The sequence below is a fragment of the Heteronotia binoei genome, chromosome 21, assembly GCF_032191835.1.
Source record: "Heteronotia binoei isolate CCM8104 ecotype False Entrance Well chromosome 21, APGP_CSIRO_Hbin_v1, whole genome shotgun sequence".
NCBI lineage: Eukaryota > Metazoa > Chordata > Lepidosauria > Squamata > Gekkonidae > Heteronotia > Heteronotia binoei.
The window spans coordinates 147,793,602-147,810,108 of NC_083243.1; the positions used below are offsets into that span (position 1 = coordinate 147,793,602).

The 16,507-nt window shown below is 46.0% G+C and overlaps 1 protein-coding gene across 2 annotated transcripts in view; it reads left to right on the forward strand.

Annotated features, from left to right (window-relative positions):
- INSC (INSC spindle orientation adaptor protein) overlaps positions 1–16,507 on the forward strand; it is a 340,369-nt gene that overhangs the window by 181,209 nt on the left and 142,653 nt on the right. For both annotated transcript variants that reach the window (XM_060262945.1, XM_060262946.1), the window contains exons 3-4: positions 5,279–5,624; positions 15,359–15,411. In XM_060262945.1, coding sequence (XP_060118928.1) covers positions 5,279–5,624; positions 15,359–15,411 — 399 coding nt within the window. The remainder of the gene's footprint in view (positions 1–5,278; positions 5,625–15,358; positions 15,412–16,507) is intronic.

Below are 16,507 nucleotides of genomic sequence, written 5' to 3' on the forward strand. Positions count from 1 at the left end.
ACATTCCGCACTGGGCATTACTCGGGTGTGTAAGACATCTCGAAGGTCTCTCTGGCGCACCAGAATGTAGTCGATAAGGTGCCAGTGCTTGGACCGTGGGTGCATCCAGGTTGTCTTCATGCTGTTCTTCTGCTGAAAGATAGTGTTGGTGATGGTGAGCTGGTGCTCCGTGCAGAATTCTAGCAGGAGGCGCCCGTTATCATTGCAGTTGCCAATGCCGTGTTTGCCAAGTACTCCTTTCCAGGCTTCCGAGTCTTTACCTACTCTGGCATTGAAGTCGCCAAGGATGATCACCTTGTCCTCTGTAGGGGTCTTCCATACGAGGTTGTGTAGATCAGCATAGAACTTGTTCTTTTCTGAAGAATCTGCTTGAAGGGTTGGGGCATACACACTGAAGAGTGTTGCATGCTGCTTGTTTTGAAGTGGGAGGTGCATGGACATGATGCGATCTGAGTGACCTGTTGGCAGGTTTTCGAGTTTGGAGGCAATGCAGTTCCTGACCATGAAGCAAATGCCAGAAAGGCGGCTCTCAGCCTTTGACTTACCCGACCAGTAGAGGGTATAGCCAGCGCCGTGTTCTTGAAGACTACCTTCCTCAGGGAAACGGACCTCACTGAGAGCTGCTATGTCAATATTCAACCTGAGAAGTTCGTGGGCAACTAGAGCAGAGCGTCGTTCAGGGCGACCACTGTCTACTGTGTCAAGCATGGTTCTGATGTTCCAACACGCAAGCTTAAGTCTTTGCACACTTTGTGAGGCAGGTGCATGCCTTTTCTTTGTTGTTATTTTTTGACCGCAAGTAAGGATGCCCATTGACCGCGGCTAGCCAACTGGGGTGGGGGAGACGAGCTTTGTTTAGGCCACCTTTTCTAGGCTCCTCTCCGTGTGGAGCAAGCAGTGCTGTCCCTAGATAAGGCTGCTTGGTCGTTCAGGGTGCTGCCGAAAGATGCTTTCGTCTCCGGGTCAGCATCAGGCGACCAATACCCTGAACCGCCTATATGCAGGATCGGGACTGCGGCTTCCAGTGGCATCTTCCACCTGCCGTTTCGCCTCTTGCCCATCGCTGCAGGACTTGGTGTGTTGTGGGTTGTGGATGTGGATATGCCCTTCAGGCCTGCACAGAGGAATTTTTAGGTGAAAATGGGGAAAGTGTATGCGCAATACATAGCCTCTCCTTCCCGGTGTGGTGAATGCCGCATGGTCACTGTCCGGCTATGCCTGGCAGATGGTCACTGCAATGGCCTCTCCTGCATTACTGCATCCGTGGCAACACCTTCCCGTTGGTCCCCCCCCCGTTTCTCACAGAGATTGCCACGTCATGGTGCGACCGAATGTCCGGCGGTATAACTGGATGGGCAGGCTGGGCTCACCAACCTCGCCAGCCAAGAGAAGGAAAACTCTAACATCAAACCCGGGCAGATAGAGCTTGTTAATGTAACACCTAGCACCTGGAGGACTCGCTGCCGGCATCCCGGCTTACTGGGCCATGGCAGATGACCCCAAGGTGAAAGGGTGGAGCCAGTACCGCGCACACTGTGATAGCTGAGGGACTGTGACTCTAATCACACACACTAATTAATGCACTTTCAATGCACTTTCCAAATGGATTTTGCCAGTTCACGAAGTCAAATCCAGTTGGAAAGTGCATTTAAAGTGGGTTGAAAGTGAGTTATTTAATGTGTGTGATTACAGCCTGGGGCTGCCAGAGCTATTGTTCCTGCGCTGCACTGATGGAGCACAGACATAGATGACCCTATCATGCAGCTTAGTTAGGCAGCAGGATAGATTACGCAGGGAAAACCCAGATGAGGGTTTAATTGGCATCTCTGGCACAATGACATTGTTTCTGAACTGACCCATGTGGCATTCTCTCCCTGGGTGAGAACCTAATATTCATCCCAACCCTTAGAGTTTTGGCCAAATGCTAGTGTCATCTTCTGGCATAATGACATTGCTTCCTTATCATGCCAGAAGTGGTGTCATTATATTAAAGATGTCAATCACACACCCCCCCCCCTCCTCACCACCACCAGTTAGTACTTGCCTCTCCCATCTCCTTACTGGTGTTAGAGTTATGTTGGTGGAGAAGTGAGGTTTGTTTTGTTTTCTAAACCTCTCCAGCCCGCTTCCTGGTATCAGTAACATTTTACTTCTGGCAATCCAGGATTATCTGAAAACATTTCCATAGAAATCAGTCTGGATCTTTACAGTCATAACGTTAGCACCTCCAAATCACATACTTAAGTATTCTTTTGCAAGCTCTTGTCAATGAAGTAATTGTTCCTTAATCTTTTATTCAGGATCACTCAAGGAATTTACTGATTAGAGAAGAAATGTCTGAATAAAAGTCTTTGAATCAAAATGGGAAGATGTCATAATGGACAGGTGTTTATTACATTTTCTATGCATCCAAATAAGGGAGTTCTACCTCATGAAAGGTTATACTAGAATAAATTTTGTTAGTCTATAAATTGCCCCTGGCCGCCTGTTTTATTTTACTCCTAACAGTTACCCATCTGGAATATTGCAAATTTGTAATTGACATTTTCTCATGGTAATTGTTGATACCTGTTGGCAGATTCTATATATAATGTATGATTACACAAATTGATGTGAGTTATCATTGTGGATAATGCACTTGAGTGTTTGGTCCTATACCGAGTGGTGGAGGATTTCATTTAGAAATAGTGTACAAAAAGGTGCTTTTGAACTTTAGAGAGAAGGTACTTTGCACAAGCAGTCAAGGAAGAGAGCTAACATTTTGTAGAATATTTCAAGCATAGCTTACAGATATTCCATCTCAGGACACAGATAACAAACTGGAGCTTGGGGATGCAAGTGCAATGCACCCCACATAGGATAATGCCAATGTATAAATATGTGATTTACCACATGTGCCTTTTTTATGGTTCTGATTTCACCATCTTAAAAAAAAAATCTTAGAACTAGAGGGAAATGCAAAAAAGGCTAATTAAAAGGATCTTTGTAAAATACACAATACATTTACATAATTCATTGCAAATAAAAGTGGACACTGCCCAGATAACTTTCAAAGAGAATTAATTGCATTAATGGGATATGTGTTTGATGATGATGGTGATACTGATTACTAGCCAGGGTAATACAATCTGTAACCACTGGGCTGGATCCAGCAGAGTGGGGGGGGGGGGGTTGGAGGGAGGGGGGTTATCGCTGCCTACAGAGTATGACTTTTACAACTTCCACCTTCCCATGGTGACATTAACTGCTCCCCCAAATTTTGCTCTTGAGTAAGACCCCTAGAACTTGATTGGGGGGCATTTCAGGGTGCCATGAGAGTGAGAAAACTGAAAGCCACACTGTTTGGGTGCCAGGATTCTGCTGGTCGATAGAGTGCTACACTGGATCCAGCCCTGGATCCAGTCAGATGCAGTTTATCAGATTGTAGGGATTCACAACATGGATCGGCTATCTTCAGCAATGCCCTCTTTGGAATTTAGCAAAGCACCTGACCTTAAGATGTTTTGGACTAGATTGATGTTAGGTGTTACCCAGTAAATCAGTTTTGTGTTGATGATCGATATATCATTTATTTATTCATTTACATCATACTTTTCTCCTAAATGGAGACCCAAAGTGGCTACAAGTGTTCTTCCTCTTCTGTTTTATTTTCACAGCAACCCTGTGTGGTAGATTAGGCTGATCCTATGTGATTGGCCCAAGGTCACCTAGAAAGCTTCCATGGCAGAGAGGAGATTTAACCTGGATCTCCCAGATCCTTGTTCAGCATTCCATTTCCAACCACTACAAAATGCCAGGTATTTCATATGCTCAGATTCAAAGCTCCAGATCCAAAACTTCTCTATTCAGTTCATGCTTGGAGTTAGCCAGATGTGCTTTTTCATTGTTGTGCTTGAACTTGTCCTAACATTAGTGAGAATGAGGGAAACTTCTACTTAGGACCCTACATTGGCAACTGACCTTCTAGGTGCATCAGAGGATTAATATGTATGATTATTTATTAATTATATTCAATTTATACACTGCCCTTCCCTGCAAACTTCGGTGGGGTAGGGTGGAATATAAATCGAATGAAATAATAATAAAAAAAACCAAGGCTCAGGGTGGCTGACAGGATAATAAAATACAATATATTAAATTACAAACAGGTTAATAAATTTTCATTAAATTATATTATAGATGGCAAACATAATTTCATCTGTGCCTCCCGAGGAAGACTTACGGGGGACGAGGAGGGGGTATGAGAGTGTTAGGCTACTGAATGTAGCGTCACTGCCTCAAATGAAAGCCTGGTGGAACATCTCTGCCTTGTATACCCTGTGAAAAGGAAGCAAATCCACAGAGCATGGATGTCCTCTGGTAGAGAGTTCTACCAGGTAAGAAGGCCCTGGCCCGGCTGAGGACACTGGTTCTCTCTCAGGCCAGAGACCACCAGTAAGTTCATATTTTCAGAGCAGAGGGCTCTTCTTGGGGCATATCAGGAGAGGTGATCCCAAAGGTCTGTGGGTCCCTGAATGTTCAGGACCTTAAAGGTAAAAACCAGCACCTTAAATCTGATCTACTGGAAGCCAGTGTAGCTCACATAACTTAGCAACGTTAGTGACCTGGGCCTTCATAGTCAAGGAGGCATCCAGTGTCACACCCAAGCTCTTGATGGTCGGTGTGGGTATTAGCAGCACCCCATCAAGGGCTGAGAGTTGGCATTCTATATCTGGCCTCCCCTCCACTCAGTCACAGGATCTCCATCTTACTAGGGTTCAGTTACAACTGGCTCTGCTTTAACCATCCCACCACAGCCTCCAAACTTTTGGCTAAGTTAATAAGAGTGGTATCTGACTGGTCACCCATCACCAGAAATAGCTGGGTGTCAACAGCATATTGGAGGTAATAAAAGGCACAATGGAGCAGCTCTACCCCCCTCCCCCAAGATCCTAACAGAACAGAACAGGATTAAAATTCTTTATTCCAGTGTGTGGCTCACAAGGCGCTTAGAGTTATTAGCTCTTCATTAGGAGTATGCAAAATAATTTTAACTGGCTCCCCAAAGAGCTAGTGCCAGCTACAGCCTAAAGTAATCATTTGGTTAGTAGTAGTTATTTTCCAGGTGATTTAGTTAATAAAGTTATCTTGCATTCCCTTAATGAAGAGCTCATCCCTCAAAACATATTGAGATCTATGCATTGGAATAGTCTTGTGCACCAAATATTTTATTTTCACCAGAAGAAACAAAAATCTAACGCATAACATTTTCCCTTCTATTTTCCTCTCTTATTTTTAGCACGCACTTAATTCAAGTGGACTCTGTCCAGCGTTGGATGGAAGACTTGAAGCTTATGACCGATTGTGAATGCATGTGTGTTCTTCAGTCAAAACCAATCAGCATAGAAGAAGATGCTGAGAGTGAATGTTCCTTATCATCACAACACAACGCATGTGATAACTTGCAATTGTTACTGAAAAGAGCTTGGATTATAAGTACTGAGCTGACCAGGATAGTTCAAAAACTAGAGAAGAACAGATGGCAGAGAGTCCATAGCATGACAGTAAGAGTCAACTGCCATGTCCGTTCAATGATAAATGAATACAATACATTCACAAGGAATTCTTGGGATGAAATGCACCAGGTATTTATATTTATTATTTAAAACATTTATTAGTTGTCTTCTGCTTTGTGGAACTGTGGTGGTTTTTGTGTATGTGTTAAGTGCCATCAAGTTGCTTCTGATTTATGACAGCTGTATGAATTAATGACTTCCACAATATCCTAGCATTAAAAGCCTTGCTCAAGTCTGGCAAGCTGAGAACCTTGGCAGTCTAAATTGAGTCAATGTTGGGTCTTCCTCTTTTCCAGCTGCCTTTAATTTTGCCACCCCCCCCCCCCCCCCCCCGTCGGAATGATGAGACAGATACATGTTTTGGGATTAAAGGGCCACTTTATTAACTTAACATCAACGGCAAGGGCGAACTAATGGGTCAGGTCAAGCTAGGGGACAGTTGCTTGTCCACCCCCTTGACTCGATTTGGGCAAGCACCCAGCCCCGGGTAGGAGCCAGTCTGTTGGCTCTTATCAGGCTGGCAGGGCCCAGATGATCCCCACTTAATGGAGCTCCACCCTCCCCAAACTGTACAGCCTGAGACATGGATGACTCCCATTGTGAGGGGATCCCTCAGGCCACCTGGCTTCCGGCCCCAAGCCGTGAAGCTTAACAGCCGATCCAGATAGCTCGCTACCCCAAAGTACAGTGTCTCAGGTGCTCACCAATACCCATGCCACCACCAGGGCCAATCCTCTGCTTAGGCCCTAGTGCCCATCTAACATGCCAGGACTCTTCTGAGCCCTTGCTGAAGATCTAGGAAAATCTGGTTACCTCTTTCTGAGAAATGCACTCCCTCCGACCTATACAGGTCCATTAGGCTGGCATGTATGGTCGGGTGGGGAATGTAGATTCTGAGACCCTGTTCCAGGACTTTCTGTATGGCACTGTTGGCTTTCTGTGGGCCCTCTCCAGCCCAGCTGGATTCCAAGCTGCCCGCCATTCCCTGTGCAGCAGCATGGCCAACCACATGATCAGGACGCCCGGCCACCTGTCACAGATCACCTTAAAGTCAGTCTGCAAGGATAGGGCCTTGCCCTTCAGCCAGCCCAAGTCATTGCCACCAAGGTGGATGACCACAATCTGAGGCAGAGGACCCTTCTTCCCCTCAAAAACAAGTGGCAGTAGTCCCAGCCATTGCATGCCCCGGCAACCCTGCCACTCGATGACGGCCTGCTCGCTGAGGCCCACCTGAGAACCCACTGGTGTCCATTGGGCTTGATGGGCTGCCCAAAAGATCATGCTGTGGCTGCAGATGAGGATCCTTCTCCTCTCCAAACAGGCCACAGCTCCTGAAAAAGGAAAACAGACTCCTTTTTAACATATTAACAAACATGAACTATTAACAAACAGAGGAGGGCTGACTTAACCGGAGAAAGTGGGGGTGGGGGTGGGGGAACAGTTGTCCTACCAGGGGCCAAATATATGTCCTAAAGGCCCTAGACCTCCATTGAACAACTCGGCGAAAACTGGGCACAACTCCTGATCAGAGCACGTTCCCAGGGTGACCATGCAGCCTTGTTGCCATTGTTCCATTTTTGAACGACGGACGTGCAATAGTACCTAGTCATCTTTAAACAGAACATCGCCTACCAACAGGGCTCGTGCTGACATTTTGTGACATGAAAAACCCACAAATTCCGACACCCTCAGGGCCCCAAAAAAGCTGTCAAGGCCACAGCATGAAAAAGCGCTTCCTTGTAAGCTGAACCACAAACTGAGGCCCAGGTGGTGTAAAGGCCTTTTAGGACGGTTGGGGAAATGGGCTGCCTCTCGTCACTCCGGAGACCAGCCTCGCGGGACCATCCCCCCAGTATTTTCTGTATCTGGAAGTTCTTCATTTCCTCCCTGAACCCCCGGGCCTTGCTCAAAAAAGCCAGGGCAGCTAATTGGTCTCTAATGGTTTTAACTGAAAGGTCCCTCTTTCTGAAGCACATAGAACTGTATCAGCTGTTCAGCTGGTATTGGCCAACTATTGGCTAGGCCCACCTCCCCTCTAAAAGCACTGAATTGGCCTGTTGCCTGGCCATACAATCTTCTGGTGCTAGGAGCTATGACAAGTTGAATTGCCCAGCTAGCTTCCTCCCTCCAAGGCTCCATAGGTGATTGGGGATGCATGATGGTAGCAGGTCAGCCTCTGGGGCGAGTTGACAAAATCACTCCATCTGTTGGCAAGATAGGGCATCTGCCACATCGTTACTAGTACCTGGAATGTGCTTTGCAAGAAATATTGTGTTCAGCTGTAAACAATGCAGGTAAAAGCTTTTACCAAACCCATAACAGGGGGAGACTTGGATGTCAGATTATTAATGACGTGAACAACGGCCATGTTGTCACATCAGAAATGAACCGTCTGATTAGCCAGGATAGGACCCCGGAGAAAAAGAGCCACCATGATGGGAAAAAACTCCAAAAAGGCCAAATTCCGACACAAATAAGACTCGATCCACTCTGGGGGCCATCGCTTGGCACACCAGTGTCCTCTAAAATAGACGCCAAAGCCGGTGGTGCCAGCAGCATCTGACATAATCTGTAGCTCCGCTTCCAGTCTCATATCCTTCCACCAACAAAACCCCATTGAAGGCTCACAGAAAGCTCTCCCACACACACAGGTCCCCATGCATGCCCTCTGTGACCTAGGTTTGATAATGCGGCACCTGGAGAGGAGCCATAGCATCACACAATTGGCGTAGAAACGCCCTGCCTGGTGCCACTACTTTGCAAGCAAAGTTCAAGTGGCCTACTAACTGTTGAATTTCAAGTAGGGAAACCTTACGCTTTCCCTTAACCATCCAGACGATGCTAAGCAGGTTCTGCAGCTTGTCAGAAGGCAGCCGTGACATCTGTTGTTTGGTATTAAGTTCAACACCCAAAAAGTTTAAAACAGTAGCAGGGCCCTTAGTTTTTTCCCTTGCCAATGGGACCACCAGTTCCCTGGCCAGGTCTTCAAAAGTTGCTAGCAACTGTGTGCACTGTCCTGATCCCACAGGGCCCATAAAAAGAAAATCGTCCAGGTAGTGCACTGTGTTGTGCAACCCTGACTTGGCCTGCAGTGCCCACTCCAAAAACGAACTGAAGCACTCGAAAGCAGCACACGATACAGAGCATCCCATCAGGAGCAATGTGTCCATGTAAAAACTGCCTTCAAATGCAAAGCCTAACAGATCAAAATCTTCAGGGTGAACTGGGAGTAGGTGAAATGCTGACTTTATGTCGCATTTTGCTATTTCCGTGCCAACACCGCAATGATGGACGATGCACACTGCCGTGTCAAATAAAGTATATTTAACTGAGGCTAACTCCTCTGGTATGGCATCATTCACTGATAGCCCCTGAGGGTAAGAGAGGTGATGAATTAGGCAGAATTCGCCCACTGTCTTCCTGGGTACTAAGCCTAATGTACCCTGGGTACTAACCCGCAGGTTAGGCACTGGGGGGTGCTGAAAAGGGGCGAAGACTTGGCCCTTGGAGTATTCCTTCTTAATTTTTGCCTGTACAATGTGCTCTAAACCTTTAACTGAATGCAAATTTGAACATATAAACAACGTCCTCAGACCTTGATAGGGAATTCTGAAACCCTTAGTGAAACTCTCCAGGAGATATCTCCTGTCAACACGATTAGGGTAGTCGCGTAACAGCTCCTTAAGAACCGTCAAACGTATGGGGCTGGGTCCCTTTTCCAGTCTGTTGGCTGGCCCCGCCCCTGCCTGTTCGCTTGCCGACCCCTTTCAACTTGGCCCTGTTATAGGCTGTAGAAGCGTGGAAGGCCCCCGCACAGCGGGCACTCATGTTTGCACCTACACGCTTTTCTAGCACAGGCCCCCTGGGAGGTAAACTCCCAACAAATCAGTCATGGCTGAACCGACTGCCCCGCGGAGGCGTGGGTACCTGGTGGATTAGATGATTTGTGAACAATGTGCCCGCTGCCCAACTGGTCCTCTACATTGGGCTTTGCAAGAGCCATGAGCTGCAGCCATAGCTATTGATAAATTTGGTCCCAGGGTAGGCCAGGATTAACCACAGCCCGCATCCTGAACTTCTCATCATACTGTAACCACACCCCTCTGCTAAAATCCATATATGCCTGATGAATAATATTGCAATACTGGAAAAGGGGGGTGGCCTGCCATGGCTGGGCCCACGCGATGACTCCTGCATAGATGAGGAATCCTGGCAACCAATTAGCCCATGTCCTATCCACTTTTCGCCACTTGGGTTTTTCTTTATCCTTTTCGTCTAACTCGTCTTTGGATTTCTTCTCCAGCTCCCGATACAGGAGGCTGAATATATCCACATATTCTCCTTTCAAAATCTTATCCTTGGTTGCCACTGTAAGGTGGTCACCCAACGGCATAGCCGGGTCCCCAAAGGGGACCCAATATCAATATCAAATGATATTGAACTGTAAGGGATTGGGGTGTGTGAAGAAATTTCCTCAGCTTCTCATTGACTTGTCGGCCAGGCCAGGGAGAAGGAAGCCGCAGGCTGCCAACCCCAAGGCAACACTCCCTGCATTGGCTGCACTACTGCAGCTGCTAAGCTCCCACCTGGCCACTCGGGGTAGGTGGCATATGCCAAGGGAACCACCCGCCCGATGGGCTTTGTGTTGGGGTGGTAACCTGAGCGGATAGAATGCTGTCAAATGAAGGCTGACCCGTAGAAGGTCCCGCCCCCTGTTACCTGCCATGACTGAAAGTGAGGACATCAATAAAAACTTATTATTTAAAAAAAAAGGACCTTCTGGTCTCCAAGGCCCCCAAGGCCAAGCAAAGCCCTACTGCATTGGGAATAACCTACCTTCCCCTTTGGAGGGCACCACCACCACTGCGTCCAGCTCCGTAAACTGGTCGTCTTCTGCTATTTTGGCCCCACCAATGCCACTGCTGCCTTCCCTGGTTTCCTGCAAGGCAGAAAGACAGGCCAGCACCTCCTGCTGGAAGGACATCTTGGCTGCCCGCCCCAAACCCATGAGACCCATGAATCTGCATTGATTACCACCCACACCTCTGGCCTCTTCAAGCGCCCCCAGTTGATCCGATATGGCCCGCATTGTATGGGTCTCGTCCTTTTCATTGGGCTGGGGCTGTGTTGTGCTGGGTCTTTTGATGGGCCTCTTGGCCGGCTGCTTGCCCTGGGAGGGGCCCTGGCATCCCAAGACCTCTATTTGGCCCCCCTACTCTGCTGGGTAGCCACCCCTGAATGCCCCTGCCTAAACGCTCTGGGGGAGGAGGGAACCCTGTGGAAATGTATGCCCCCCACCAAGGCACTAACTATCCCCCCACCAGGACGGCCTGAGCTCCCTTGGAGCAACTGGCTCTCCCTACAGTGGCTGCTCGCCTCAGTGGCACCTCCCTCGCAGCCCACACTGCCCATCGTTCACTGCTGCAGCCTCACCCCCCGCACTGTTGCTGGGTTGCCGCCGAACTCCACCACCACTGTGAATGACACGCTTCTCCGCTGCCTCGAGTCCTGCTGCTGCATTTGCGCTACTGCCAAGGCTCTGCACCACTTGGCCATGGAGAGATGCCGAAAGCTATCCTTCCCGGCCCAAGAGCGGCATATAACTGCACCACAGGGGGCACGGCTTGTTCTTATAAGCCTGTGCCCTCCACCTGAGCTCCTGGATGGCTGGGCTGATCCACTGCCTCCTCTCCTTCTGAGGGAGGCAAAAGATGTCCCCCAGCCTTAGCAGCCGATCAGCTGCTCGGCTGGGAGGGGGCCGAATTCCTAGCATTATTTCTTTTCCCAGTGAGTCAAGTCTTCTCATAATGTGAACAAAGCTCAATAGCCTCGGTTTGGTTATTTTAGCATTTAGGGAGAGTTCCAGCTAGATTTGATCCAGAACCCACTTATTTGTGTTTTTGGCAGTATCCATTAAATTCTTCTCCAGCACCATATGGAATATAATTAAACTATTATAAAAACACATAAAAGGTCATGATTTAAAATCTTCAGTTGGGACTTGCCAATAAACATTATAAAGGTCATAGACAAACACAATTAAAGATTTTACAAACACCCCCCCCCCTTAAAACAAGCTTAAAACATTAGCATTCATTGGTCTTAAAGATGTTTTCTTTGTATTTCTCCCATGGGGTCCAGGAAATTGGACAAAGGAAGTTCTGGCCCTTTCCTTCTTTCCCCAGGGGACCAGGAAGGTGAGGAGCCTCAGCCAACAGAAGGCAGAGAGTTTTGGCTCAGTAGCTCTGCTGTATGACTGAGAGAGCCTGGCAAAGCAAGCTATCCCTCTCTCCTTCCTCCGCAATAGAGAAGCCTCAGCCAATAGAGAAAATAGAGGCTTTGCTCTGTAGCTCCTGTGTGATTGAGAAAGCCTGGCAAAGCCAGCTATGATGCAGAAGGAAGCAAGAGAGAGAGAAAGAAGGAAACAGATGACATCCAGTTGCTCAGTGGCTTGATAGGAGCCCTCTGAGGGCCTGATTTGGCCCCTGGGCCACATGTTTGACACCCCTTTGGTAAAGTATTATAATTAATCCCTTGGGAGATTAGGAAATGCACATTTCATATGTTATGTGTTATGTCATGATGCTATTACTCTGAATAGTATTGACACAAAAATTATCCGTTAAATAAATAGATAAAATTGTGAAATGTCAACGTGGCAAATGAGGTTCAACGTGGCCAAGTGCAAAGTAATGCACATTGGGGCCAAAAATCCTAACTATAAATACAAGTTGATGGGGTGTGAACTGGAGGAGACTGACCAAGAGAGAGATCTTGGGGTCATGGTAGATAACTCACTGAAAATGTCGAGACAGTGTGCAACTGCAATAAAAAAGGCCAACGCCATGCTGGGAATTATTAGGAAGAGAATTGAAAACAAATCAGCCAGTATCATAATGCCCCTATATACATTGATGGTGCAGCCTCATTTGGAATACTGTGTACAATTCTGGTCACCACACCTCAAAAAAGATATTATAGCATTGGAAAAAGTCCAGAAAAGGGCAACTAGAATGATTAAAGGGCTGGAACACTTTCCCTATGAAGAAAGGTTAAAACGCTTGAGGCTCTTTAGCTTGGAGAAACGTCGACTGCGGGGTGACATGATAGAGGTTTACAAGATTATGCATGGGATGGAGAAAGTAGAGAAAGAAGTTCTTTTCTCCCTTTCTCACAATACAAGAACTCATGGGCATTCGATGAAATTGCTGAGCAGTCAGGTAAAAACAGATAAAAGGAAGTACTTCTTCACCCAAAGGGTGATTAACATGTGGAATTCACTGTCACAGGAGGTGGTGGCAGCTACAAGCATAGACAACTTCAAGAGGGGATTGGATAAGTATATGAAGCAGAGGTCCATCAGTGGCTATTAACCACAGCTTATTGTTGGAATTCTCTGTCTGAGGCAGTGATGCTCTGTATTCTGGGTGCTTGGAGGGGCACAGTGAGAGGGCTTCTAGTGTCCTGTCCCCACTGGTGGACCTCCTGATGGCACTTGGGGGTTTTTTTGTCACTGTGTGACACAGAGTGTTGCACTGGATGGGCCATTGGCCTGATCCAACATGGCTTCTCTTATGTTCTTATGGAGAAGAATAACCTCTTTTCTGTATGGATTTATGCTAAGACAGACAAACTAGGTATGACTGAGGATATGTATGTATGGTTTCTCATGGGTGGTGAAAGTGTAACCCTCTAGCTACTGCCAAAACTCTGATACAAATCACAGATCTCTTAAGAACTGTTTCTACCTTTTAAAGGAATTGCAATAGATCCTATTCAGCAATTTTCTTAGGCCATGTCTAATTTGGTCCTAGGTTCCATGCAAGCATTTATAACAAAACACAGATGGCCCTATATTTTAAAGAAGAGCAGCTTTACCAAGCATGGAGTGCAAAATAAGGAAGAAGGTAGAAAGAACGATTAATACTTTCCATGTCCATTGATTCTCTGCTCTTAATTTCCAGCTCATACTGTTTTCTGCCTTCACACAACATTCTAACCACAGGCTTATCCTTGTGTAGACATATTGACCTACAGATAAAAAAAAAGTTAACACTTGTATTGTTGCTACAAATAACCTCTAAATTAGCTTCACAATCCGTCCATTTAAATTATTGTAATTCAGCTATTCCTTAGATTTCAAAATGCAAATGTGTTTTATGCTTGTGTTTTATACGTACACATACACACAAGTGGAAGGCCCATAAGGATTTTTTTTGATTGAGGGAGCATTTCATTTTCTTCTCCCACACTATTTTTCTTTTCCTTTCCTGAAAGCCCCCATAACCTCTCATTTCCCTGAGTCTTCCTCTCCTTTCCATCTACACATAGCCTTTCTAAATTTCTACTTCTTTATCTCCTCCTTTCCCACCAGCCAACCTACCTTTATCTGTCCCCTATCTTCAGCTTTCCCTAATTCCCTAGCACCCAGCAGCCTCTCCCTGGGAAAACTCAGTCCAAATTGCATGGTGCTGGCCAGGCTGGGCCCAGTTTCACAATAGGGAACCTGCAAAGGTACCTCACTTTCCTCTGTATCCCTCTCCTCATACCATTTCCTCTTTCCCTTCTTCTGGCAGTCCCATATTCTCCCCTTTCCCTTCTTCCTTCTCACCTTTCCATTCACCAACCAGCCTACCTTTTATCTGTGCCCCACTGTCAGCTATATTTATTATTCATTTACTTTCTTTATATCCTTTTTTTCTCCAAAATGGGGAACTTAAAGAAGCTTACATAATTCTCTTTTCCTCAATTGTATTTTCACAACAATCCCATGAGTTAGGTTAGGCTGAGAGTGTATGATTGGCCCAAAGTCATCCAGTGAGCTCCCAATGAAGTGGGGATTTGAACCTTGGTCTCCCAGATCTAGTTTGAAACTCGCAATGATTTTCATGTGGTGACTGCTGTTGAACATTAGAATGCAGGCAGTTCTGGATGAGTCCTTCAAGTTGTATGGTGTTGAGTCATCCTGTGGCTGCTGCCAGGCCTATTTCCAATGAGTCCAAGGGCCAAATGAGACAAAGGCCATTTTCCTGCCTTTTCCCTCTGCCTTTTCCTGACAGAAACAAAGGCTTGAAGTCTGTCAATATTAATGTGGTTACCAGGACCGGATCTACATCTTTTTTGAGGGGGGGCAAATTGAAAAAATGGCGCCCCCTTATGGGCCATTCTATCTTATGGTCCCATAGAATACAATGTACTCCATACCCAATTTGGCACCCCCCCTGTCAGCGCCCAGGGCAAGCACCCCCCTTTGCCCCCCCCCCTAGATCCGGCCCTGGTGGTTACCTAAAGGTAATGGCAGTCCCCTGTGCAAGCACCAGTCATTTCCGACTCTGGGGTGACATCGCATTATGACGTTTTCATGGCAGACTTTTTATGAGGTGGTTTGCTATTGCCTTCCCCCATCTACACTTTACCCCCATTTTACTGACCTTGGAAGGATGGATGGCTGAGTCAACCTTGAGACGGCTACCTGAACTCGGCTTCCACCAGGATTGAACTCAGCTTGTGAGCAGAGCTTGGACTGCAATACTGCCAATACTGTGCCATGAGGCTCCTATGTGGTTAACTAAGGGTATTCATTTTGTAAAGCTAGAGATGCTCCAAAAATCATTTGCAGGTGGTTAATATCTCTTGCTTAATTTGAGAATTTTCTGAAAACCTGGACTTTTAAAATGCTTGTAGAAAGATCTGTGTTGCCTGCCCATGGCTCCAGTCTGAATTTATGTATCCATAGATAAGGTTACATTGAGAACCAGATATACTGACACACAATATTTGTATTTCTTTTTTTTCTACTATAGTATGAAAAAGTCTTAGTGGAGAAATGTTCAGAACTTACTACAGTTACTGAAAGGTAATATTAAATGTTACTAGTAATCATATCTTTACTTATTTTATTTAGAAAAAAATTGTGCCAACCTCCCATAGAACCTGCTCAAATCTTCCCTCTAAGCTTAAATATGGCACTTCATTATTTTCCAAGCATTTAATCTAGATCCTAGATCTGGCCGAAGTCACCAGTTCCATAACTGACTTCAAGGACCATAGGATGGAAGATAAACATTTCTGGCCTGGATTATGAAAAAGCCATCCTCATTTCTAGCCTGTTCCTGACACCAGAAATGTGTGAGGAGCTATTTTGAATATACAGCTTGCCATGAGGAGCTGCCTCCTTATACTTATATTTGAAGTATGGATGGGCACAAATGAAATTTGTCATGAATTTTGGTTGGTTTGTGGTTTGTGAAATGATGTTTGTGAACTTAAGAATGGCCATGTAGTTCCACAAATTTTGATGCAGTTCGTGGTTACTCCTGCTTCCTGCTCTTCATGAAAAACACCATGAAAAAGCCATAGGGAACATGAAACAGGGTTTAAATGGCTTTGAGCCATTTAAACAGATGAGTGGCAGATCCTTGCTTTCTGCTTGCTGCAAATTTCATGGGGAGCAGATAGCAGATAGCAGCCATTTAAATGGGACTCAGAGCCATTTAAACCAACCAGCTGTTTGGAAGCACTGCAAAAAACCCTGCGGAGAACAGAAAGCAGGGGTTTAAACTTTAAATGGCTCATGAACCAATACAAACCAGTTGATTCATGAACCAACTCCTAGTTCATATGGGTTTGTGGTTTGGTTGGTGGTTCAGCCATGAACCATACTGCAAAAATGTGGTTTGTGCCCATCTGTAATTTCAAGCACAGAAACATCACATCACAATTGCTTCAGCATATGATCTCCTGCCAAGTTAAGCCAGGTAATTGTTGTTTTGCCTTACCTTGTGGCAGCATCCCCTAACCACAACTGTTTATTCTTCCATTTCATTTGTTTGATCATTTTAATGATTTTATTACTGTACTTTTTGAACATTATCTTCCATATGATTTCAGATGTTCATGGGAAACCTATTGGACTTCTCTTATGAATATTACTTTAGCAACAACATCTTCCC